The sequence below is a fragment of the Paramisgurnus dabryanus genome, chromosome 10, assembly GCF_030506205.2.
Source record: "Paramisgurnus dabryanus chromosome 10, PD_genome_1.1, whole genome shotgun sequence".
Classification (NCBI taxonomy): Eukaryota; Metazoa; Chordata; class Actinopteri; order Cypriniformes; family Cobitidae; genus Paramisgurnus; species Paramisgurnus dabryanus.
This window is the reverse complement of record NC_133346.1, coordinates 4,039,412-4,066,605: the sequence shown is the minus strand read 5'-3', so window position 1 is coordinate 4,066,605 and position 27,194 is coordinate 4,039,412. Positions and strand designations below refer to the sequence as shown.

At 37.0% G+C, this 27,194-nt stretch overlaps 1 protein-coding gene and 1 long non-coding RNA gene across 2 annotated transcripts in view; one reads left to right on the top strand and one right to left on the bottom strand.

Annotated features, from left to right (window-relative positions):
- Positions 1-20,285, top strand: part of LOC135744279 (uncharacterized) — a 48,074-nt gene extending 27,789 nt beyond the window's left edge. Inside the window, exon 3 of the long non-coding RNA XR_010530708.2 lies at positions 19,492-20,285. This is a non-coding gene — a long non-coding RNA (uncharacterized lncRNA). The remainder of the gene's footprint in view (positions 1-19,491) is intronic.
- edil3b (EGF-like repeats and discoidin I-like domains 3b) lies at positions 483-26,111 on the bottom strand. Its single transcript, XM_065262270.1, has 11 exons — positions 25,838-26,111; positions 24,314-24,388; positions 23,696-23,725; positions 23,260-23,388; positions 15,126-15,239; positions 11,319-11,500; positions 10,786-10,941; positions 10,255-10,399; positions 8,489-8,673; positions 5,262-5,417; positions 483-1,052 (listed from the first exon to the last, which is right to left on the bottom strand). Exons 1-11 carry the CDS (start codon positions 26,082-26,084, stop codon positions 903-905), a joined length of 1,569 nt encoding a protein of 522 aa, XP_065118342.1. The 5' UTR covers positions 26,085-26,111; the 3' UTR covers positions 483-902.
- Positions 26,112-27,194: the final 1,083 nt, after the last annotated feature.

Sequence of the window (27,194 nt, the reverse complement as noted above, 5' to 3'; positions counted from 1 at the left end):
TTCACACTGATGGGCAACTTCTCTTCCTATTTCCGGCGTGACGCTCGAGTCCGTCCCAAAATACGACTCGTGGACTCGTGTCAAGGTTCCCTAAGGTCTGAACTACATGATGTCATCAAAGTGTGGACTCTGAAGAAGTCTGGAGTGTGCCATTTGGGACAGGGCCATTTTAGGTTTTAAAAGGGTGCTCATGAGCGCCCCCTTTTCAGTTGATATGCACCTGAGCCTGCACTTATATGTTTACGGTGCCATTTGGGACAGGGCTAAAATATGGGACTGGACTTAATTTTATCATGAAAGTGGATTATTCCCAATTATTATTTATTTCCAAATTGTGCAGCTGTGTCTTTCAAGAACTTGTCGATTAGCATATTGACATCAGGCGAAAGAAAAGTCATTCTAGAAGAACAAAGTTATTAAAATTTGATGAAAGTTTATAAGAACAAACATTTTTTAGGGAATAATGTGGACCTGATCATTCATGATAAGAAATTATTAATTTATTTATTGATAATAATGTATGTATTCACTTAGCAATACTGTATGTGAAAGCCATATTATACATATAAGTTATACTGTACGTCTTCTCACAAATGTATGTACCTTCCAATCTTTTTAGATTTCAATTAAAAAAGACGTTTACTATATACCGAAAATTTCACCTTCTCACAACCTTTTAAATAAAAAAAATCATACACTATCCTAACAGGAGATCTTAGACCTGACAGCAGCAGTACTTCGACATTTGTAAAGCATCCTGACAATTTACAGCGCAAAAAATCATTACAATCCTCATAAAATGTAATCAAAAGATCATTTACTTACTAATCAAAGACCAAGCTTATTGAATCAGCATTAAAAATGTTTAAAATATGACAGTCCATCATAAAGTGAAGAACATTTCACTGTTCTTCTGGACATCCCAGAAGCTCCACCCGCATTGTGATGCGTCCGTACCATGACCACGGGACGATCCGTACGAATCGGGCGAAGATTGGCGGATCTATCTCGTTCTTTCTGTGCGTTTCGTTGTCAAAGTTTCCTTGGAAGATCTGTCAATAACAAAAAAATACATTGTGGTATTAAAAAAAATCTGTTTCATGAAAGTATGGTCATGTTCTGTATGGGTGGTAAATTAGGTTGTGTATAGCTGGATTAGAGCCTGTCATACACTTTTAACCTGTGGTCTTTTAATAGCGCTTGATAAAGGACGATGTTCACAGATTGGTCCGCTGAGAGAATCTATTCAGTGTTATTCTGGAGTAAAATATCTCTCATTAACAGTGAGTACATTACCCTCCCTGGACCACTAACAAAATCCAACACAAATTTAATGACTTCACTGTGTGTGTTTAGAAGACTGACACATGTTCAAAATTACCTTATGCAAGTAAATTTAAGTTTAAATTGTTTGCCAAAGTCCATTGTACAAACTGCGTGAAATATTGTCTCCCACAATGCACTGCACTCAACTTGACCTTTCATTTTTTAGTGCGTTTAATGAAATAAACCATTTTATACTGGCATTTACAGAATTTGATTGAAAATGTGAAATAACACTTTCTGCTTAAAGTATGATAATTAACATTTGCAGAATCAAACATGCAACATAGCTAGGTGACGGAAAATCGATAATGTAGTATAATGCGATATATTGTCACGTAGTGCATGCGATGTTTTTTTACAATACGATCATTTCTCAAAGTACGTACGTGTGATACAATGAACATACCATACGCACAGAAAACGCACGTACGGATCACTTTCACATGTGAAATTTATAAAAGCGCTGCGTAGACACGGTCCTAAATTTAATCTTACGATAATTTCTCAAAGTGCGTACGTGTGATACAATAAACAAACAGCACGCACAGAAAACGTGCCTACGGATCACGTTCACATGTCAAATCTATAAAAGTGCTGCGTAGACATCGTCCTAAATTTAATCTTACGATCATTTCTCAAAGTGCGTACGTGTGATACAATAAACAAACAGCACGCACAGAAAACGTGCGTACGGATCCCTTTCACATGTGAAACCTATAAAAGTGTTGCGTAGGCACCGTCCTAAATTTGATCTTACGATCATTTCTCAAAGTGCGTACGTGTGATACAGTGAACATACAGTACGCAGAGAAAACGTGCGTACAGATCACGTTCACATGTCAAATCTATAAAAGTGCTGCGTAGACATCATCCTAAATTTAATCTTACGATCATTTCTCAAAGTGCGTACGTGTGATACAATAAACATACAGTACGCAGAGAAAACGTGCGTACAGATCACGTTCACATGTCAAATCTATAAAAGTGCTGCGTAGACATCATCCTAAATTTAATCTTACGATCATTTCTCAAAGTGCGTACGTGTGATACAATAAACAAACAGCACGCACAGAAAACGTGCCTACGGATCACGTTCACATGTCAAATCTATAAAAGTGCTGCGTAGACATCGTCCTAAATTTAATCTTACGATCATTTCTCAAAGTGCGTACGTGTGATACAATAAACATACAGTACGCACAGAAAACGTGCGTACGGATCCCTTTCACATGTGAAACCTATAAAAGTGTTGCGTAGGCACCGTCCTAAATTTGATCTTACGATCATTTCTCAAAGTGCGTACGTGTGATACAGTGAACATACAGTACGCAGAGAAAACGTGCGTACAGATCACGTTCACATGTCAAATCTATAAAAGTGCTGCGTAGACATCATCCTAAATTTAATCTTACGATCATTTCTCAAAGTGCGTACGTGTGATACAATAAACATACAGTACGCACAGAAAACGTGCGTACGGATCCCTTTCACATGTGAAACCTATAAAAGTGTTGCGTAGGCACCGTCCTAAATTTGATCTTACGATCATTTCTCAAAGTGCGTACGTGTGATACAGTGAACATACAGTACGCAGAGAAAACGTGCGTACAGATCACGTTCACATGTCAAATCTATAAAAGTGCTGCATAGACATCATCCTAAATTTAATCTTACGATCATTTCTCAAAGTGCGTACGTGTGATACAATAAACATACAATATTCACAAAAAACGCACATTGGATCACTTTCAGACAATCTACTGTATAAATCGTGAATGATCTTGAATTAGTGCGAAGCTAAACAGTTTCAGATCTCTGCCTTACGTACACAATGCCTGATTAATGTCATTTACATATAAAGAGTGCCTGACAAAATCCAAATCCTGCGAGTGGCAAGAAAGACTTATTTTCCAAAAATCTGCAGCACTTAAACAAGCAAACGTGCATATGTCTGCTCATACCCTGATGGGGCGCTATATGCACTTTTCCACAACTTTTCAAAGAGTGTTTTAAAAATATGACTGTTGGCGTGGATTTCTGCGTACCCACGATCAAATCTGTGCGCTTCAAATAAGGCCCCGTGTGTGTATTATTTACTGTGGGAAGTGTTACAAAATGTGCATGTAATTGCGAAAAGATCTTCGCCTTCATTTTCATTTAGCAAATGTGTTGTTGACTCGTGTCTGCCCAAACCACACATTCCTGAGGCTTCTGTACTGTAAGTGTTGTAAGTGGTTGCTAGTTCTGGGTCTGTCCATCACTGTCAGTCTATGAAATTTTTTGGCCTTTTGTTATCCACTAGGTAAAAATTGCAAGCTGTGATTCCAGCAAGCCACGATTTAATGCATTATTTCAGCACAGGTTTCCCAACCCTATATAAATATATACGAGTAAAAATTATGATGTTTGACTCTGCAGACAGCACTTCTCCCTCATAGATGGATTCTTGCTGGAGTTTACATGCTGAGAAAAGCTTTTGGCCGCCAATTTGGCCGGGAAGCAGGGAGGTGATAACTTCAGCTAGAGGTTGAAGATTGTCTCAAAATGCTGAGAGCTTCACATTTTCTCTTGGCTCCTGCTGATGTCGTCTTTTATTATGTCTGGGAGTGGGTGGCAGTATATTTTACTTATTAAAATGAATTCATTTTTATAGAAAACTTTTAAAATCCTTATAAAAGGTAAAAAAATATATTTTAAACAAATGTGAAGTATATTACTAATTTTATAGTAAATTTTATTATTAAATAATTAACATAAACATATCATAAAACATACTTCATATCTAATTTACAATTATATTTATTAACATTTCATTTAATTTTTTTTTGTTTTATATTATTATCATACTGTAAATGAACTAATATGAATCTTTCTGTCATTTTATCAGTTGCTGACTGCGGTTAATGCAAATATTAATTGAAGAGCTCAGATGGAAAACCAAGTGCATCTGAAATGTTGTCTTATAATGAGCATTTTTTTTATCAGACTCCTAATGGATCGGAGGTCAAGATTAAGCAGATTTGAAGTGAAAGTATTGAATAAACATTTTCAATTACATTTTTTAATTGTTTCAAAGTTAAAAAAAGTTTTAAAACACGGGTACATCTTATATGAGTAGACGTAACGTATCATTTTTTTTTATGGGCACTTCCCCCAGAAAAGCACACCCACACGTCAATCAGCGGGAGAGCAAGAACCGAGGACGCTAGAAGTCGCAGGCATCACTTCAGGTGACAGCTTTGTTTTATATCAAACTCAACAATGGCACGAAAGAAGAAAGTGTGTTTTTGTAAGTAAGGAGAAGAAAGTGGATAGAAACAGTGGATAAAGTTTGTTTATCCCGGGTAGCAGTGGAGTTTTGCGTGTGTTTGTTTAACGCTGGATTTCGTTGAAAAGTCCCAACCGGTTCAGGAGTTGCATGCAGTAAGTAAAACTTCTATGTTTTGTTGGAAATTGCCGCGTAAGTGCATATTAATGTAAACGGAACAAACATGTTGTGAATCATAAGTTATCTAGTGTATAGTGTTGCATGACTCGTGACTCGCTCCTCCCGCAGCTCGTGACTCCTCCTCCCGACAGTTTCCTGTGCGTCATCGGAAAGAATCTGTAAAGTTGATCTGTATTTTATAAATCTGATAAGACTCTTCGGAGATAATACTACTCTATAGGTAATCAAGATTAACTTCACATATGCAGAAACAGCGTGTGTTACGTGAGCTTTAAGTATTAAGAACGTATGATACGTGCCGAGAGCATTTGGTTATAATTGGTTATTTCTTTTTTGACGTAGGAGGTGTTTAGCGCCTTTTGGATCTAAGCTCCTCAATTTTTGCTCCTGATGTTTTGCTGGGAGAATATGGCTGCCGTTGTAAATTTACTGGAAGTAGGTATGTCGACATGCGCTGCAAAGTGCTGGATAAATCAAATGGTCCCACCTTGTCCTTCCGCTGTTTCTCATCCTGATATATGAACCAGCGCTCTCCATCATTACTGAATGCCAGTTTATAAGAACCAACGAACTGTACACGCCCAAAGTCTTTAGCTCCCTGGGTTATAATTCCTGTGATTTTAGTGGGAATCAGCAAGTCTACCTGTGAAAGGGAGAGAGACGGTATGATATTAACATTTCACTAAACTGGGACAACTAGTGTTCCTGTAGCTCACTTGGTAGAGCATTGCATTAGTAACACAAAGGTCATGGGATCGATCCCCAGGGAACACAGACTGATAAAAAATGTATAGCTTGAATGCACTGCAAGGCCCTTGGATAAAAGCAATCTGTCAGATGCATGAATGATAACGTTTGCTTTTGGACTTTCTACACTGTCAAAATTAAACTATTGATTGTGTGACTTGAGTCAAATAAGACCTGTACAGAAGAAATGAAGTGTTTGTGAAGCATGTCAGAAATAGAAACTGAGACACTGCGATTGCAGTGTAGACATGAAAGTGTCATTTTAAAGTAGGTTATACCTCTGCGATCGACCAAAGAGGTGTTTGATGGCCAAACAAATCTTAAACCTGCTTTGGTGGCACCTTCCCTCAGGCTCTTGTCGCTTTAATACCTCCTGAATTTAGTGCTAGGTGATGAACGTCACAGTAAATCACAGCTCTCTTCTCTACAGTGAGGACCTTCATATGATGTTCATCACCATCACTCACAACGCAACTAATCCTGATCCTAAACTGTGAATTAAACGTGAATCCTTTAATGTTTCTGTAAATATCCCATATTTTAAGTAATTCATACTTCCTATTTCTCGCTTTCCCTGCTTCTGTATGATTATTTCATGAGGACTCGTGTTGTGTATCCTGACCTGAACTTACGTGAGAAGCATTCATAGCAGTTGTGCAATCTCATAGGAGACTCTGATTGGCTGAGCTCAGCTTTGCGAGCATGCAGGTGTAATGTGATACATATATTAGGTTGGTCTCCCGGATCCAATTTGTTGACCTTGGTAGTCTATTTAAAGACATAACAGCCCTCAAATCTAAAAACATGTTCAGTTTAATGGTTTTTATACCAGCAATGAAAACATTAACAGTTTGATTTGTGATGTTAGTGACATTGAGGTGAAGTTTAACCTCATGTTGACCTAGAGACGCGTGTGCATGGAGGATTATGGGTAAAATGAAAGATAAATCTATCGATTGCATGAGGATAAATGTTTTCCAAGTGCCATGAAAAGTCAGGGGTTGCATTTATTGCAATGGTTTAATATTGTGGCAAACCTAACACCCCCCCAAAAATCTTTATATATATATATATATATATATATATATATATTAGGGCCGGGACTTTAACGCGTTAATTAAGATTAATTAATTACACAAAAAATAACGCGTTAAACATTTTAACGCATTTTAATCGCACTTATTAATAGAGTCATTCGTAAATGCTGCAGACCCTGTTTTAGTTCGAGAACTCCGGGGTTGTGATGCAGTGTGAATAAAAGTAGACGGAACCTAAACGAACAGCTGATTTTAACGTGACAACGCATCAATTTCAAAGTAAAAATGATTTATTCTGGTAAATGGAGGTTTGCAACGCAGGTTTTGACCAATAAACATCTACCAACAAACTACAGATTATTTTAACATGTATCGTAATGTCTGTTATATGTTAATGTTTGAGTATTGTTGGGTTTAAATATTGTTGTAATGTTGTTTTGTTTCAATTTAATTAGTTTATTACGAGTTTAATTTAAGTTTTGTTTGCTACTTTAAAACGAATTTCGTTTCAAATAATTTGTCTCGTAATTATAAACAATGTTTTGTTGTTAGGTTTTGTGAATATAAATTAAAAAGAACATTAAAAGCAACACCTTGCATCTCATTGATGCATATGCTACCGAATGCCAAAACATGCAGTGAGTAGCCTATATCACTTACTTTTCAAAAAATCAGCCTGGCAGTGCCCAGAAATTAAATTTACACGCGCATTTAGAGCATACTGTAGCAGCACGTTTGATTTGCGGTGTGCTTAAGACTTTTAAAAATCAACTTCATATTAATTTTAATAGGCTACTTTGACGGAGGACACGCACAGAGAACAGCGACGGCAGGTAAAGGAAAAAAGTTAAACGAATAGAGTCAGTTTGTAAGAGCATTTTTAAATTGACTATAAGATCATCAATATGAACTCTGAACAATGAACTATTATAAACATAACAGCAAGAAAAGTCGAAGAGGAACTCGCAACATTAAAGCAATAAGCATTTATGTAGGCTAAAGCTATATATCACCTCTTATTTTTTTAATTTAGTTAAGTTTCAATGGTAACACTAAAGGCGCGTACATTATGCAGCGCTTTTCACATCCGAATCTCACTTAAGAAACTTATAAACGATGTGCAACCAACTTAAAAAATATATTATGCACATTTTTATATATTTTAATTTTAATATAGGCTATAGGCCTATAGTATATTATGTTTTGTTGTTTTTATACGCGAGGTGGGGCATCCGCGCACATAGGTACCAGAACACAGACAGTCAAAACCTGAGAAGTCCCGAACCCTGCAATATTAAACAAACTACTTTAAGAAATGCGGGCCAGGAAGCGGGTCGGGTATATATTTTCTTTGCGGTCCGATTTGCGGGCGGGTTGTTTATACATTGACCCGCGCATCACTGGTAAGCGTCGATAAGAGCATGGTTGTGTGTAAGATATGCAACAAGGAATTCACATATCACCGCAGCACATCGAGCCTCAAGTATCATCTCAATGCAAAACATACAGCAGCTAGCGTGGACTCCGGGTACAACGACTTGGTTGAACAAAAATAAACAATATTTTGTTAAGCTTATGTATTCAGTCATTATTCATAAAAATCCATGTAAAAATACTTCTTAATGTTCTCAGGTCAAATATTTATATGAGATTAAAATGCGATTAATTTAGATTAATTAATTACAAAGCCTCTAATTAATTAGATTAATTTTTTTAATCGAGTCCCGGCCCTAATATATATATATATATATATATATATATATATATATATATTTGTGTAATAATTGTATCACTAAATGATTTTATAGGCTGAAATGACTTTTGTGAAATTGTCTTTGGCATACCGTACAATTTCAAAGATTTAACATCAGGACGTCAATGAAGGTACTGTTATTCCACTGTACCTTGTTTACTTTCATTTGTGTCTCACCTGCAGCCACTGCGATTGGTCGTTGTAAGCTGAAGTCCAAGCGTTGACCTTGCCCTGTTTGTCCAGTCTGGCCTTGGAGGGTTCCCAGGAGAACATGTCCATGTTTAGGGTATGAAACACACTGGAGGAGGTGATCTGATGGTCCTGAATGTGTCCGTTTTTCATTCCCATGGGCTCCGAGCATCCTTGGAAAAACAATAAAAAACTCTGGATGTAATTGAAGAGCTTGGATAAAAAACCTCTACGTGTCAATGCGTCTTACGTTTTCTGGTAAATTAGCATTTTTTTTAGCAAACTCTTAATGGATTTTGCCAAACAAAGTGGTATTTATGAATGGCCTGTGGGCGGGATTAAGTAAATTTGAAGCTAAAGTATTTAATAACTGTATAAGGGGCCATTCATATATCGTGTATTTTGCGCGCTCAATTTCGTTATTTCAAATGTAGGCGTGCGTTATGCGCACTCATAATGGAAGCGACGCAACACGCTCTTTTTCCAGGTGCGTCAACACCGCATCAAGTTAAAAACATCACAACTTTTCAGAATGCCGCAAGCGCACCGCGGGTCATGTGACAAGAAACTACGCGCCTAGCGTTTTCCACACGTTTTTATACGCGGGCCAAGAGCATTTGGTAAATAACATTAATTGTGTTTACATGCAGTCTTACGCCGATTATGCTTAATAAACTGAAAGTGTGTGGGGTAATGTAAACACTTAAAATGATTTTCTTTTATCGGGAAAAGCCCGTAAACGGCTTAAGTAAAAAACGATCAGCACAGGTAGTTTTTTTTTGCTTTTTACCCCGATTTCGCGTTGCATGTAAACCCCTTAACGGCTTTCTCGCAGTTTTGTTCATATGCGCATGTGTCTGCATGGAAGTAAGCGCAAAGTAACGCATAAAAGTCTGCGCTCAACTTGAGAAGAGATACAGCAGTATAACCTAAGACAGATTTCCCGTCGGCTTTTTGAACGAATACATGTACAATACTATAGGCAGTGACGTCACTGCTTGCGAAAAACCTGACAAATCCCATGTAAATACAGTTTTATGCATAGCCTGTTTATTGATTTACATGTAATTTCATGAAAACAGGTTTCTATAATAAGCTGATTTTTTATAGTTATCTGCAGGCAAGTTGTGTTATAGTCACGAAATATTTGATTTATTAATTTATTTGTGTAATTGACAAGATTTTACACAGTTTTTCGTGCCACCGGAGCACAAAAGTCTTTTTCGTGTCACTTAGCATGAATTTCTATTAATATTTTTTTGCGTGTCTGTGGCACGACTTTCATGTCATTTTATTTTTTTTCTCATTGTTTTTTACTATTTTTAAAATGTTGTCGCTTGGGGTTAGATGCGGGGTTTGCGTTAGGATGTAATTTTATGCATTGGTTTCAACATGTTTTTTTTCCGCTTTTAAAACTATTCTCGGAGTTGGGGTTTGGGATAGGATGTCACAGAAAGGTAAAAAAAATAGGAAAAAACAATGAGAAAAACTAAATATAAAATGACACGATAAAGAAAGTCGTGCCTATATATAGAAATTTGTGACATGCAAAAGACATTCATGCTCCAGTGGCACGAAAAACAGCGGAAAATCATGTCAATAAAACAAATTTCCATGAGATTATTCTGTGCATGTAAACGCACTCATTATCTCATTTTTGACATATGTGGCGCTTAGCGCCGTTTGTATCTCAGCTCTTCAATTCTCACCTTTGTCTTTGATAGAAAAGACTATAAATATAAAAAGACTCAGACCTGTCAGTTCACAGCCAAGCAGCTCCATGCGCAGCGTGCAGTGTTTTCTGCAGACTTGTGGGTAAATGCGAATGTACTGCGCTTCGATCGGTGGACTGAATGAGTTGGCAGATGGGCCGCTGTTATCAGTGTTTCCAGTGAATATCTGTATATAAAAATACAAAGAAACATCACAAATCTGCATTGATCTATTTAATGTGATTTTTGGCATAAAAGAAAAATTTATATCATTTTGACCTATACAATGTATTGTTGGCTATATACCCGTGTGAATTATGACTGGTTTTGTGATTCAGGGTCACTTATAAGATTTTGTGATCATTTACAAACAGGTTAATAATAGATTTTATAGAACCTTTTGCAAAACAGAACGTGGATATAAAAGGTTTTGTTTGGAGCCATACAGCCTGAAAAGACCTATATTTTAAAGAGATGAGAATAGTCTAATAATAAAAAATCAGTTTCTTAATTTAAAATGATCCCCACAGGCTCTCTCATCCCATCCGGAACGAACGCTGTGTCCCCTCTTACCATGTCCTCATCCGTGCCCTTGACTTTAAACATGCTCCAGGCCTTTCCATCTTCACTGCATGCTACTTTATATGACTTCACATACTCTGGACTCCCGATTCGCTTGGCTCCTTGCGTTATGAGTCCGGTCACCCTCATCCTGCGCTGAAGATTTATCTGCGAGAGGACAGCACAAAATCAACCACCTCAGCTCATGAGATGAATGAATGAAGTCCTGTGGGGTGTGGGGCGATAATTTATCCCCGTCAGAACCTGCTGTGGCGGAGACAATGATGGCCCAAGAAAAAATCTAAACTGAAAATTCAACTAACCACAGTTTGTGTAGCAAAAGAAAGGTCATGGGTTTGATACTGATAAAATGTATAGCTTGTGATGCACTGTCTGTGAGTCACTTTGTATAAAGCGCAGAATAACATGCACCGATGATTCACAATAGCAGAGAGTGAATGGACACAAATGTTGTGTTCAATTTCATGTCGACTTTGAATGAAAAAGATTGACAGGATAATGCAGTCCAAACGAGGTCTATTTACCTGAATCCACGGATATCGATCGCTTTCGGCTGCGCTCCAGGCATTGACGAGACCTTTCTTGTTAAGTCGGGCAAAGTACGGAAACCACTTCTGCAGGCCGAACAGAGGGCGATGTGTGGAGGACGCCGTTATCTGCTGATTCGAAATGATCCCTCCTTCCATCCCTAAAGGTCCGGTACATTCTGAGACAACAGACAAAAAGATGCAAGATGAGGTAAACCCAGAGATTTTCATTTTAATATTTAGATTTTAATAAAACTTTATGCATTTAACAAATACTTTTTATTTTACAGTGCATTATATATTTCGATCATTCAGGAGGGCATTTAAAACTGTGTTATTATAACCATAGACTAGTGATAGACCATTATATCGGCCGGCCGATATATCGAGCCGATTTTTGCGAGTTTTATGTGTATCGGCATCGGCCGATACGTGGCTGCTTTGTTCGCCGATTTTTTCCAGCATTATTTACAGACAGAGTGCTGGAAGCCGCAAGCGATTGCAGGTCATGTGACAAAAAAAAAATCCATATAGGTCGATCCCTACCATAGACTGTAATATAGATGGACATAGTGTCCGTGACGTCACCCAAAGTCGGTATAGATGTTTTTTTAAGCCAATATTAGGCGTTGCCTGCCATCGCCATCTTGGCCGCGCATCTCTCGCGGATATCCAAAAATTGGCAAAGAGGCGGGACAAAGTTGCTGAGTTACAAAACCATAGTTGCTCACTTTCCATTAACTCTGGTGCTAGCATAGAGTCATAGATATGTACACAGATGTCGCCTTGGCTACGGCATTTCATTGGAACGAATTTGTCAAATAGAACCGCCATCTTGAAACAGAGGAGCCCTTCATCAGCGTCATTGTTGGCAATGGTGTGATGGAAATAAAATCACCATAAATCATCATGAATGCGGTTTTCAAGGTTTTTTGGGGGGGTTCGTTCAAACGGTCAGACATGAATTTAGCATTAAGTCCAGAAAAAAATTAAAGTTTTGATATTATGAAAATCTACTTTTTCTAACTATAATGCATAGTGCTAGTAGGCCTAACATCCATACGCAGCGCAAAAGCCTGGCATCGTCCATGAATTGAAGTACAGGTGGAGATAGCAGCTACTTCCTATGACAAGACCCCTGTTCCAAGATGGCGACGGTTTTGACGCATGCTTTGAACCCCAAGGCGATATCTAGTTTACATATCTATGGCATAGAGTGAGGAGACCCGACCAATATGGCGGCGACGCAGGATTACGTTCCAGCCATAGACTGTAAAAAAAGATGGACGACGCGATGTCGCTTCCTTCCATTGTAGTGAATTGAAGCCAAAAATGTCCGACCATTCGCGCTGCCATGTTACGTAAAAACGTTAGTTTCGCGCACCCACTTCAACAACGCCAATCATAACAACATGCCCTGTTTCTTTATCTTCAAATTACTAGCTAAAATGAAACTTATCACAAAAATGAACAATTGAACATATATCAGCGTGATAAAAACTACCTCAAAGGACCAAAACCATCTTTCTGAATATTTTATTGGAAGTGTAAATATTTTTTTTATTAAGAGCCGAGTCCCATTCGTTTGCATGGAGAGGGTGGGGTTTATGACTTGTACTGCAGCCAGCCACCAGGGGGCGATCAAAGAGCCAGCAGCTTCACTTTTCAAGATGTATGTGGCACACCACGTTCCAACACGTCATGAGGCGTCTACGTATATAATGGCTGCGTCCGAAAATTCTAATGCTCATACACACCCAACATGTAGCATCGTGTTGCTCGCTCTAGATTACTCGCTTGATTTAACTTTGTGTCATGCAAATTTTTCGCTTGAATTGAATATTTTCGACTTGCGTGAAGGCGTGTTTGAGGCGAAATGTTTTCGTGGAAATCACGCCGCCCAATTCGCATCATTCGCATCGCCCCACGCAAGGACGCGTCTGATCACGTCTTTGCATTGACTTTGTATGTAATCTACTCGCGCAAATCGTTGAACTCGCGTTTGGTGTGTATGCCCCATAAATTGCTGCCTTCTGCGGCAGCATTTCAAGGCAGGAAGGTATCAGGCATTCAAAGGTATCTGAATCCAATGTTAGGTTTACTTCCTGACTCCTGAGATCTTATCCCACAATTCTATGCGTGTGCCTGCATGGAGAATGTGATGGGTCGAGCCTGGTCGAGTTCGATAAAAATTAAATGGCGGCCAAGAAAGCGGCTGGAGCACAAATTAATAAATGTAAATAAATGTACATTTTCACTTTTTACACCTTTTAATTGCATTTCTAGCGAGAAATTAGTATTGTAGTTCAAAAACCCTGCCTTTGAAGTGTGTCCGAAAGCGTTTCCCTAACATTTTTTTATTTTAAGAATTTTTTTATGAATAAATAATATCTCGCTGTCTGTGATTCCATGAGCCGGGAGACAGCAATGTGAGTTTATAAAATTTTCACTTAAATGCGTGATATGAATAAAAAAGTGCTCAATTAAGGCTGTTTAAACAATATCCACTATTAAAATGAGTGAAGGCTTGAACACAGAAACAATATTCCTTATGACTTAACAATCCTCAACATTTGTTGAGCTTGTGTGGACAGTTGAACTTGTCGGTCTCGTATTCACAGGTCCTCATCACAGGCCGAATATCAACATAGCTTTTCATCAAAATGTCCTCAAAAACATCTGTCAGGTTGACACCTCTGCATCCCACATCATGCATTCATCGATGAGTAATGCGTTCTCGCTGTCACACCGAGATATGCAGACTTCACTCTCCAAAACTGAAATATCTTCCCTGGTGTCCCTGCAGTCACACCTTTTTCTATCTGGAGAGGTGGCGCATGCTCGCCGAGACTCAGGGGACAACATTAACACAGCTCGAAGCTCCCCACCTATCGATCGTAACATCAGGGAGATATGAAGAGAAGCTGGAGACTGGTTCGCAGGGAGCTCTTATTCGGTTGTTTAGACAACATGATCGCAAATCAAAGCTTATCGAGGGGTGTAACTTGATATAAGCTCCTCTGAGAGCCGTGTAACTGAGAGTGCATGACGGCAATCTTCAACTAATTCAATTGTACGTTCATAGATGTAAGACACAGATGCGAGCATCTTTTCTGAATCTTTATTCTCTATTGAATTGTAGCTCGTGCATCAATGAGGAGTTATATTGCACATATACGAATAGAAAATGTGTAGTATGGAGAAAAATAAGCAAAACCGAATCAGTTTTTTCAACTAAACGTGTCCCATACGGCAAAAAATATATATAAATAAATATATTTTAAAATATATAAAAAATGGCTAAAAAATATGTATTAAAATTGTCTTTGGCCAAAATATATATATTTAAAATTATTTATATTTATGTTGTCGCATTGGAAGAAAAATTTTATATGTTAAAAATATACTTATAATTTAATATATTGTTATACATTTTTTACTTTATATATTTTGGCCAGAAAAAAAAATTTGTGTTGTAAAATTAGAAATGTATTTTTTGCCCCGAAAATACATTTGAAATATATGTTAATATATGAAGGTTAAAACTAAATATATTTTTAAATGTAAAAATATATTTAATTAAGCTTTTCCTTTTACAAAATGTATTTAGCATATATATAAAATATATTTTTGCCAAAGAAATGTATTATTTAGGTGTATGGGCATGACAAAGGTAGTGACAAAGGTAGTGGCTTTCATCCAAAAGTTATAGTTTGAATATGGTTATAGTTTGTTGTGTATGCTAATGAATATTTAAGGGGTTGGCTTTAATTAAATGAGGCGATGAAGCTTATTCTCACTTACTGTACTGACAGTTTCTCCCCATGTATTCGTCTGGGCATTGACAGGTGTAGTTTGCACGCAGATCCGTACAGCTGCCTCCGTTTTTGCATGGATTCGTCTCGCACTCATTAATATCTGAAAAGACAAGCAGACGTAAATCATCGGCAGGAAGTCATTTTAATTCAGCATTAAATTATTCATCCTGATAAAGCTCCAAAGGGTCTGGTATAATTTTTCATTATCTCTTAAATTGCCACATTGATGATGACCTTCTCCATCATATCGTTTAACATGTAACTGCTTATTTCATTTACTACAGTAACAAAATTTCCTATTGTTGCTCTTTCATGACTCATACGACTAAAACCCCATTCACACAGCACCCAGAAAATTTCTGTAAAATTGGCAGAGAGGCTTGCTCTCACTTGCTCCTTATGATCTGGATTTTTCAAGAGAGAAATTACGGATAATTCGAAAACTTTTGGATGCATTTTCCGAAAAAAGGGTTTAAATGGAGTCTCAGATTCCTAATAACCAGAGGAAGAAATTGCTCAGATCAGGTCTTTTATGCACTCTTAAAGGGCACATTATGCCAAATTATATATAACAAGGTGTTTGAAGATAAATGTGTGTTGGCAGTGTGTGAACACAACCAGCCCACAATAAAAAAAACCAACCCTCTCCTACTTTTTTATTCCCATTAAACCAAAGCAGTCTCATTAGACTTGCTGTTTTTATTATCTTGTTAATGTGACATCACACAAACAAAGACCCAACCACTGACGGACTGGTTATTTTACCCAAAAGCTTTTCTAAATGTGTTTGTTTGCACGTTGTAGCCAAATGCAGCTGAAGATGCTATTGTCCCAGACCGTATTCACAGAAATCAGATATATTTTTAACTAAAAGCACTCATTAGCTGCGTTTCCAGTACAGATTTGCGCAAAACTTTAGCGTTATTTCTAAATGTCCACAAAAGACTATTGCGAAAGGACTGCGTTTCCATTAACTGATGATATGTGACTAGTCAGTTGCGATAAGTCATTCCAAACATCACGTTGACTGATGTTGGTAAGTTTACTAATATCACATCGACCTCAATTGCCCCACCCAATACGCGTCATTTGCATCGCCCCGCGTCATTTGATCACGTCTTTGCATTAACTTTGTATGTAATCTACTCGCACAAATCGTTGAACTCGCGTTTGGTGTGTATGCCCCATAACAATTTTTTTGCGATATATGGGAGTTTTTGCGAAAATTGATGTGTTTCCATTGGCCATGTTTTTAATTCACAATGTCAAATTGCGCAATTTAAAGGGTAATGGAAACACAGTTACTTTCTGTTGGTAATGGAGTGAAAAGCTGTAGCTCATTTGCATTTAAAGGTACACACACATGCAAGTGTATAAAAATGTTTGCCACATATGCGAGTTTTCTCAAAATGTATGTGTTTGCAGTGGCCGTATTTTTAATTCGCAATGTCAATTTGCGCAATTTAAAGGGTAATGGAAATGCAGTTACTTTCTGTTGGTAATGGAGTGAGAAGCTTTAGCTCATTTGCATTTAAAGGTACACACGCATGCAAGCGTAAAAACTTTTTTGGCACATATGCGAGTTTTCTCAAAATTGATGTGTTTGCAGTGGCCGTATTTTTAATTCGCAATGTCAATTTGCGCAATTTAAAGGGTAATGGAAATGCAGTTACTTTCTGTTGGTAATGGAGTGAGAAGCTTTAGCTCATTTGCATTTTAAGTGTACACACATGCAAGCGTATAAAAATGGTTGCCACATATGTGAGTTTTCGCAAAATTGATGTGTTTGCTCGCTGTATTTTTAATTCACAATGTCAATTTGTGCAATTTTAGTGGTAATGGAAACACAGTTACTGTCTGTTGGTAATGGAGTGAGGAGCTGTAGCTCATTTGCATTTAAAGGTACACACGCATGCAAGCGTATAAAAATGTTTGCCATATATGCGAGTTTTCGCGAAATTGATGTGTTTGCATTGGCCATATTTTTAATTCACAATGTCAAATTGCGCAATTTAAAGGGTAATGGAAACACAGTTACTTTCTGTTGGTAATGGAGTGAAAAGCTGTAGCTCATTTGCATTTAAAGGTACACACACATGCAAGCGTATAAAAATGTTTGCCACATATGCGAGTTTTCTCAAAATGTATGTGTTTGCAGTGGCCGTATTTTTAATTCGCAATGTCAATTTGCGCAATTTAAAGGGTAATGGAAATGCAGTTACTTTCTGTTGGTAATGGAGTGAGAAGCTTTAGCTCATTTGCATTTTAAGTGTACACACATACAAGCGTATAAAAATGGTTGCCACATATGTGAGTTTTCGCAAAATTGATGTGTTTGCTCGCTGTATTTTTAATTCACAATGTCAATTTGTGCAATTTTAGTGGTAATGGAAACACAGTTACTGTCTGTTGGTAATGGAGTGAGGAGCTGTAGCTCATTTGCATTTAAAGGTACACACGCATGCAAGCGTATAAAAATGTTTGCCATATATGCGAGTTTTCGCGAAATTGATGTGTTTGCATTGGCCATATTTTTAATTCACAATGTCAAATTGCGCAATTTAAAGGGTAATGGAAACACAGTTACTTTCTGTTGGTAATGGAGTGAAAAGCTGTAGCTCATTTGCATTTAAAGGTACACACACATGCAAGCGTATAAAAATGTTTGCCACATATGCGAGTTTTCTCAAAATGTATGTGTTTGCAGTGGCCGTATTTTTAATTCGCAATGTCAATTTGCGCAATTTAAAGGGTAATGGAAACGCAGTTACTTTCTGTTGGTAATGGAGTGAAAAGCTGTAGCTCATTTGCATTTAAAGGTACACACACATTCAAGTGTATAAAAGTTTTTGCCACATATGCGAGTTTTCACAAAATTGATGTGTTTGCTCGCTGTATTTTTTATTCACAATGTCAATTTGCGCAATTTAAAGGGTAATGGAAATGCAGTTACTTTATGTTGGTGATAGAGTGAGAAGCTGTAGCTCATTTGCATTTAAAGGTACACACACATGCAAGCATATAAACTTTTTTGCCACATATGCGAGTTTTGATGTGTTTGCATTGGCCATATTTTTAATTTTTAATGTCAATTTGCGCAATATAAAGTTTAAATTTCTGTTGGTAATGGAGTGAAAAGCTGTAGCTCATTTGCATTTAAAGGTACACACACATTCAAGTGTATAAAAGTTTTTGCCACATATGCGAGTTTTTCGGGAAATTGAAATTGAATATTTTTATTTCGCAATGTCAATTTGCGTAATTTATAGGGTAATGGAAACACAGTTACTGTCTGTTGGTAATGGAGTGGGAAGCTGTAGCTCTTATGTACACACACAAAAAATGCTTTTTGCGTTTTTGCTCCCACCCAAATAGGGGTATTTTGGACGTGCTATAACGAATGATCTGTAGACTATTTTGAGCCGAAACTGACAAACCTCAGACTTATATCTTGTAAAAATGTAATATGTGCCCTTTAAAATTAATGGTGCTTGAAAGGTGCTTCACAGTGATGTCACAGAAGAACCATTTAGTGAAATTTCTTTCATACCTTTTTATAATCTATGGAACCTTTTTCCACTACAAATCATAAAACTTCATATGGTAAAGGTTCTTTATGGAACCATTCAGCCAAAAATGGTTCTTCCATGGCATCGTGATTGTCCTGTATCAGTTTTCTGCGTTAAAAAACACACCTCTATGATAAAGTCTCACTGAGCTTCAGGTTTGGTTTTATTCTGCTGGAAAGGAACTCAGGAGACTTGTTACAGACAGCAAGCCGTGGGGTCATCCGAGCAAAACTTTGCGGATTTGCACGGAGGAATTTAGGTCTCATTTTGCCAGGTATCTGGCAGAGATTAATAGCACCTTTGGGTTTACCACAGTAGAAAAGCACTGGAGGGCAACAACATGGATTACTGGAACGGTCTAAATCCAAGGTCATCTCATGAGATCTGAACGGATGGTTGAAGAGAGCAAAAGTGGGATTTTGGGATCTTTGTCATGATGTTAGATTGTGCTGATCCTCTCACAGGGTGATGCCAAGAGTACAAAGACCTAACATGACAAAGACTTAATACTATAGGACTGAATAAATGTCTGTCATAAATTAGCTCCAGGAAAGTTAAACAGCACAATTTTCCACCATGCACTAAACCTTGGAACTAAATGTTTTTTGGTAATGTAGCTTTAAGCTGTTTTATTAAGCTTCTGTCTGTAAATGTTTTTTGTTATGAATGGCTAACCTATTTTAAAAGAATAACATCATGAACATTGAGCAGATTGAATGTCTGTGTAAAATCATGCATAGCGTACAGTAAGAATACAGTATGTATTGTTTTTTATTTTGGCAGGTTCGGAGTGGGGGGTGACCGCTGGCGTTCATACCCGTCATGTGCATCCAACCACCTCCGTCAGTTGAGATGAAACGCACGTCCTGATTGGTTGAATTTTCTTCATGGGGCCACAGCACAAGCAGTGAAGCAAGCAAATTGGTGTGAGGAACCGAAAGGGGGTTGGTCAGCTGTCACTCTGAATTTGTGGTGTTACTGCAGAACCCCAACAGAGTTGAACACACAGCCCCTGACCTAATACAGTATGTGTTTTTGAGTTTATAATTGGTTTGGGAAACCATGAAGCCATTCGATGCATTCAGTATTTCATTTCTAAAACATGCAAACTGCAAATTTAGCATCTTTAGTTGTGCCAGGACAAGTAGGTTAATGAAGTCAGTGGAGCTACACACATCATAGGTCTCTGATAGAGTGCTGTGGTTGTGTCCAAATCTCCGGACGGTTTTAGGAAAACATCAAAGGTAGAGGTCTTCACGGGTCCACTTTGATCTGAAAACTCAAGGTCTGACCTGAGATGGTTTGGGTCTAAAAGTTTCACGTGTGTCATGGACACGGTTCAGGTAATTTTAAATAAATATTTATTTTATGAACAGACCCGAGAAGACCTAAACTATCTCACATGTGTGCATCGAGTCCTTTTCCAACGCCCCTCTGTTTGCCAAAAGCCCTTGCGACATTGTGTGCCTGGCGGTAGGTTCATTTTCTTTGAGACAGAACTGTCAATCAATTTTGTTTAATGCACATTTTAGTGGTTACCTTGGTGTTGTTGTCAAATAACAAGGGAAAATAAATGGAGCAGCATTTCTTTCAGTTTGACTGGTGCATGCGGGACTGGTGCCGTTTACAGTCGGGGCCAAAAATTGCCACTTGTTCGGGGTCCAATTTTTTTCTGGTTTGTCTTGGGTCAGGTCTTTCTTTAAAAAAAATGTTTATGCATGTCGGGTTTGGGTAAAAAGTGAATTGGGTAATTTCGGATGGGGTACCTTAAATTGGAACTCTAGTCCAGAGCCAATGTTTGTGTAACATTCAGCCATGCCAAGATGTACACTGAAAAAAATTATTCATTGAATTTAAAAAAAAATTAAAGTAAGTGGTTGCAATCAATTTATTTAAGCTACATTTAAATAAAAGTTTTATATTTTATTTTACGTTACTAATTATTTTGTTTAAATGTAGCTTAAATAAATTGATTGCAACCACTTACCTTAAAAAAATGTATTATATTCAATGAATAATTATTTTCAGTGTATCCTTCTTTACCCATGATATCCCCACACTGCAAAAAATGACTTTCTGATTTAGTATTTTTGTCTTGTTTTCAGTAAAAATATCTAAAAATTCTTAAATTAAGATGTATTTTCTTGATAAGGAAAATAAGTCTAGTTTTCAGACAAAAAATATCAACTTTAAGTAAATTAGTGCTTAAAACAAGCAAAAAAATCAGCCAATGGAATAAGAAAATTTTTCTTGAAAAAAAGTTTACTTTTTTAATAAACACTTATTTCAAGAATTTTTTCTTATTACATTGGCAGATTTTTTTGCTTGTTTTAAGCACAAATTTGCTTACATTTTTTTTTTCTGAAACTAGACTTATTTTCCTAGGTCATTTTGCCTATCAAGAAAATACATCTTAATTTTTGAATTTTTAGATATGTTTGCTGAAAACAAGACGAAACTACTAAGTAAGAAAGTCATTTTTTTGCACAACAAAAATTGAGTTTCAAGAAAAAAAATTCTTCGTATTTTTGTCTTTTTTTCAGTAAAAATATCTAAAATTTTCTTAAATTAAGATGCTTTTTCTTGATGAGCAAAACGACCCAAGAAAATAAATCTAGTTTTTAGACTAGTTTTAAAAATTTTCTTAAACACTAAATTCAAGAAAAATTCAAGAAAAATTTGCTTACCCCATTGGCAGATTTTTTGTTTGTTTTATGCACAAAATCACTTATTTTCTTGGGTAATTTTGCTCATCAAGAAAAAGCATTTTAATTTAAGAATTTTTAAAAAATTTAACTGAAAACAAGACACAAATACTAAGAATTTTTTTTCTTGAAAATCATTTTTTGCAGTGTATGTGCAATTCGTAAAAATATCAAATGATATCTGATAATAGCTGCTTTCAGTCTTAACAGTAATTTTCTAGTAATTTAGTAAAGATAGTTTTTAGGATTACCATCAATTTACTGATACAATGCTATCTGTGAACAGAGACCGGTTTAAGCACGTACAATGTCAGAACGCACTGACAGCTTCGAACCATACAATTCAATTTGACAAAAAAAATCACATAGTGAACAATGAATGCTTTTGACCACTTTGAAACCCCTTTCAGAAACGAATAAGCTGTTATCATGAAGGCACAGACACCTGAGATACCTCAAAATTTGTAAAGGGAAAATTTAGTTCCTGTCGTATCCAATCGTAAGACTGACTTTGTGTTTTTATAACATAGACAAATGATCCAAGGAGTTCAATGACACTGTGAAGTCTAATTATTATCACGTAAGCAGGTGATGACAACCGAGCCCAAAAAGCAATGCCTGTAGATCTGTTATTCAAGCTCTTATCTTAAAATCACACTTTTAGCCTGACATTAATTATAGACTTTGCTTAGAAGTCAATTCAGGGGACGGTGTGAATGAAGGTCAGTGAGGGATGTGTGCGAATGTGGATCGAAAGCAGCGTCCCCTCTTTCCCAAAGCAATGAATAATGCAGACGGTCTGTTGTAACCGCAGGGAATAAAAAATAACACAAAATCAAAACAAGCTCTTCACAGTGCGGAGATTAAAATGTCTTTTCACAGGTCTTTGTTTATTATATCCTTGTCACTCACTAAACACACAATACCAAAACATTAATTTTTTTATGTGAACCAAATGGATCACAGAAATGACCAAACGAAACCATTGAGACCGTCATGTACAGTAAGTGAGAATAAACATACTGCAGATTGTAACAAATAATCGGCCAAAGCCAGCAGTTTTTAGTTTATCTGCAATGGCTGACAACCAAACCTATTTGCACCTTCTGTCACCTCCAAAATCTACCATCAACAGTGAGATTTGGACTGGTCAAAATTAGTTTGGGACTGAATGATTTTCATGACCTTCATTTCTGTTAAAGGTTTGTTTTTGAGTGATTGAATTCTTGTTTCATGCGTTGGCATTTAGGGGCGCAACCAAATGTAAAGCTCAGTTGAAAAAGAAATCATGCTTTAAACATATTATGCATCTTCTATTTTAAAGGGATTGTTCACCCAAAAATGAAAACACACAAAAGTAAAAGCTGAACACAGCATAACATTAAAGAGGACATATCATGAAAATCAGACTTTTTTCCATGTTTAAGTGTTGTAATTGGGTCCCAGTGCTTCTATCAACCAAGAACATGTAAAAAAGAACATCCCAGTAATTTAGTTTTGGTAAACCAATCTCTGCAATCAGGTGAAAAAATAGGTAATTGAAATTCGGCTCCCCTTGTGATGTCAGAAGGGGATAATACAGCCCCTAAATAAGCACTATCCAACTGCAGCATTGCCATTAAGTGCAGAGATCAGCTTATTTGCATTTTAAAGGACACACCCAAAAACGGCACTTTGCTCACACCTACAAAGTGGAAATTTTATAATGCTATAATACATTTTCTATTTGGTATTTTGAGCTTAAACTTCACATACATACTCTGGAGTCTCTGAAGTTTTGTGAAATGTCCCCTTTAAATGATATAAGCATTTCTCTACTTTCAGCAATGTAAAAATAGTTTCTTACTGTGTTGGCAATGGACACCATCAAAGCCAAATGGACACCTGCAGACATATCCACCAAAAGTGTCACCGCGGTACGTCTCACTGATCTCACACACGGCTCCATTGTGGCACGGGTTCGGGCGACAGGGCCCTGAATCAGATAAACACAGTACAGTTTATAGCAGGTGCATCTGTAAGTGAAATTCATTTAACATTCTTGACCACACACTACATATATCACTGCTTTCTGTGTCTTCAGACCCTTAATGTTTAGCAGATGTTTAATATGTATTAAAGAATGGAAATTCGAGCTGATGTAATTGATATTCACATCTCATAATATGAGCATTAGCCATCTGCCTTGTATGATATTCAAATATGAAATCTCTATGCACATGCGTCATAAGCTCGTCAACTTTTTACTGGATATACAAAATGGAGGTTTTAAATAAACTCACCAATTACAGGTGCTTCTTCCCAGCCTGATGCTGTTAAAAAAACAGAAGATAAGTCTCAGAATTCAGCAAGTTCTTGGATTATTAAAACTATGAATCAAGAAAAAGATTGCACAAATAAAGAAAGCAAAATGGTGCTTAAAATGTGGATTCTCTGTGCTGACCACTGAAGGACCGTCATGTTAAAAAGTATTAAAGGGGACATTTCATAAGACTTTTTACATTTGTATAATAAATATTCAGTGTCCCCACTTTGAAGGAGTGAGCAAAATGTTGGATAGTGCAGATTAAGGGGCGGTACTATCCCCTTCTGACATCACAAGGGGGCCAAATTTCACATGTTTGCAGAGAATGGTTTACCAAAACTAAGTTACTGGGTTGATCTTTTTCATATTTTCTAGGTTGACGGAAGCACTGGGGACCCAATTATAGCACTTAAACATGGAATAAGTCAGATTTTCATGATATGTCCCCTTTAAGAAATCCTCAAAGACAAACTGATACTAAACATCAGACTTAGCACACCATAACCGATCTATACTGTATTAAAGATGTCGCAACACTGAAATGAACGCAAAACAGACAATAAAATATCTATTTAAGAATCAAACTCATACTCACAAGAAACACTTTCATCGCCTGGCGTGTTGGGACACTCGGCACCGTTCTCACAAGGAACCGGCTCACATACCTCACCTACAAAACATAAAGAGGTATAAATATAAAATCAGTGCACTGTCTATGTAAAGCACAAGTCATCTTGTGTCCTCAGCATCCACACATACAGTACTGTTAAACGTCTACCTTGCGATGCACTTTGAATGATTGTTTAGGCTAATGCACTGTAATATGGGATGTTATCCTCAGCCTTGCTAAAACATTAACTTGAATTATTCAACCACAGGAATCTTTAGTATAACAATGAGTGTTTAGACAGGTGTAGATGCCGGGCCAAACTTCACAATACACTTGCTGACTCTTAAAGGTGTAGCGGAGATGTTTAAAAAAGACAAAATGCCAAAGCTACAGAAATGGGAAAGATTAAGCGAGGTGGAAAATTAGAGAAAGCATTGCGGGTGAAGAAACAAACACAGGTGATGGAGCTGACGGGTCTGAAGTGGGCTTAAACTCAGATTGTATTATGCTTGTGCTTTCCACGGCAATAAAATTCACAACTATGAGACTGTCAGCCGTGTCTGCTGTGCTACATTGATCACAGGGGACTGTAGTTCAAAAGCAACTTTATTTATGAATAAGGCAACAAACACTGGTAGGAATATCTTCAAAGCACTCTTATATTTTGCACAAAAAGTTACCATGATAACTATACGGTATAATTTTCAACGAAACCTGGTTATTGCAGTTATTAATGGTTCTACCATGTGGCATGCAGGTAATATCATGTTTATGTAGACATGGATGATGACATCATACATCCTCTAAAAAGGTTCTTGCAATGATGTCATAGTTGGTTCAACAAAAATTAATCATTTTTTTTATTTTTTACCTTTATATAAATAACCTTATGGACTATAGGTACCAATATGTGTCTTAGACGTATACCAGAAGACGAACATTTGGGAAGAACAAAATGTGATGAGTTTATACGCAATAATTTAATAATTAATGACCCGTATGACTTTAAAACAAGAGACTGAAACTAAAAACACTGACCTAAACCGAGATCCTTTCCAATACAAACTCTGGTGTCTGTCTATATTGAGTCTGTCTCCTTTTAAAGGTCAGCAACAGATGAATGACATTTAACAGAATCACACCACATTCGTTTATTAAAAACACACCAGGTCTCTGGTTTAACCTTGGAGATGATAACAATGTTTTGATGTCTCTATTGATTCGTGCACAAGGACCTCTAAATCAACTCACAGTAACATCAAAGATGAAAACACAACAGCATGCATTCCTATAACATTTAAAACAGCAAAGTGGTGCAGATAACATCATATGCCCAAAATAGGCTAACCCGACGTCTCATTCAAATCTCCCTCATGAATTATGCCTGAGGACATTTGAATAAACACTGAAGATAATCTCAGATGTGCCTCATGAACTTTAACTATGGATGCATTGTGTCAATCTGAGCCGTATTGTAAACATGAGTAGTTTTTTGTCCAGTCAACTCACCCGCGGATGTTGGATGTGGGATGGACGCGTCAATGCGGAGGACCAGGAACAAAAACAAAGGCACCATGACAGTGAACTTGTGCATGTCCTCCGATCTCCTGTAAAAGCGCAAAACGGCTCGTAATCCAGCTGAGATGCGCGGATATAAACGCAGTGTGGACCGAAGGAGTGAAGGATGACCGATGACCATGTGATGCTGTGCTGCCTCTCTTACTGCAGTGATGATGAACACTGACACACACAGCATCCACTGACGAGAAGAGAAGAGAAGAGAAGAGAAGAGAAGAGAAGAGAAGAGAAGAGAAGAGAAGAGAAGAGAAGAGAAGAGAAGAGAAGAGAAGAGAAGAGAAGAGAAGAGAAGAGAAGAGAAGATGAGGGGCAATTATTTTTGTGAACATTTTTCCTGATGTCCAGCCATTATATCCAATGTGGAAAATTAACCTTCAGTGTAATGTTACGGTGGTCCTCAAACCTCCATAAAGTCACAAATCACACACCTACAAATGTATTTATTTATAAATTAAGTTTTAAAAGGTAAAAACATTATGACATAGATAATTTAGAAATTACAAATAAATAAATTTAGTCTTACTTTTTTTATCATTTCACCTATTTTTAGGAAAAATTATCTTTTCATCACTTACATTGGGTTATAAATAACATGCCATGTGCTTTTAGTGACTACAGAATAATTTGTTTATCGTAAATAAATATTGTAAAAACAGCACAAAAAAGTAAAAATAATTAAATCAATATTTTTAGATAATATTATTAACCCTTTCACACATCATGACAATCCAAAGGCTGCAGCCTGCAGAGGTCTCCTATGCAGGCTGCATACGTCATCAAGCATGGTTTATTTAAGTTAACTGGGCATTACATTCGCAAGTCATAAGCACATTACAACAATTTACGATTAGCTAAGAATAACAGTCAACTTTATAAGCGTTAATATTTTGAAATAAAATGGCGTATGCAGCCTTGAAATGCGACCTTCGGAGGCTGCAGCCTTCGGATTGAGAAACGGCCTTTGTCAATCACAGTTTCGGGTGTCTGACGCCATCTGCAGGAGAATCATCATAAAACATTGCGTCACTTTTAATATAGTTCGTGGACACTTTTATCATTTTTACTGCTTTTTAATGCTTTAAAATAAATCAATATAACGTCAGAAATAAAATTTAAATAAATCATGTAAGAAAGCTAATTTTACTTTGTAATCGCGATCTCATATCAATTTATTGTGATTTTCCAGTAGCAATAAATAACTGGAATTAATGCTGCATTCCAGACATATCGGATTTAAGATATATATCCCATCTTAACCCGGAAATAATGTCTGGACTTACGCTCTTTA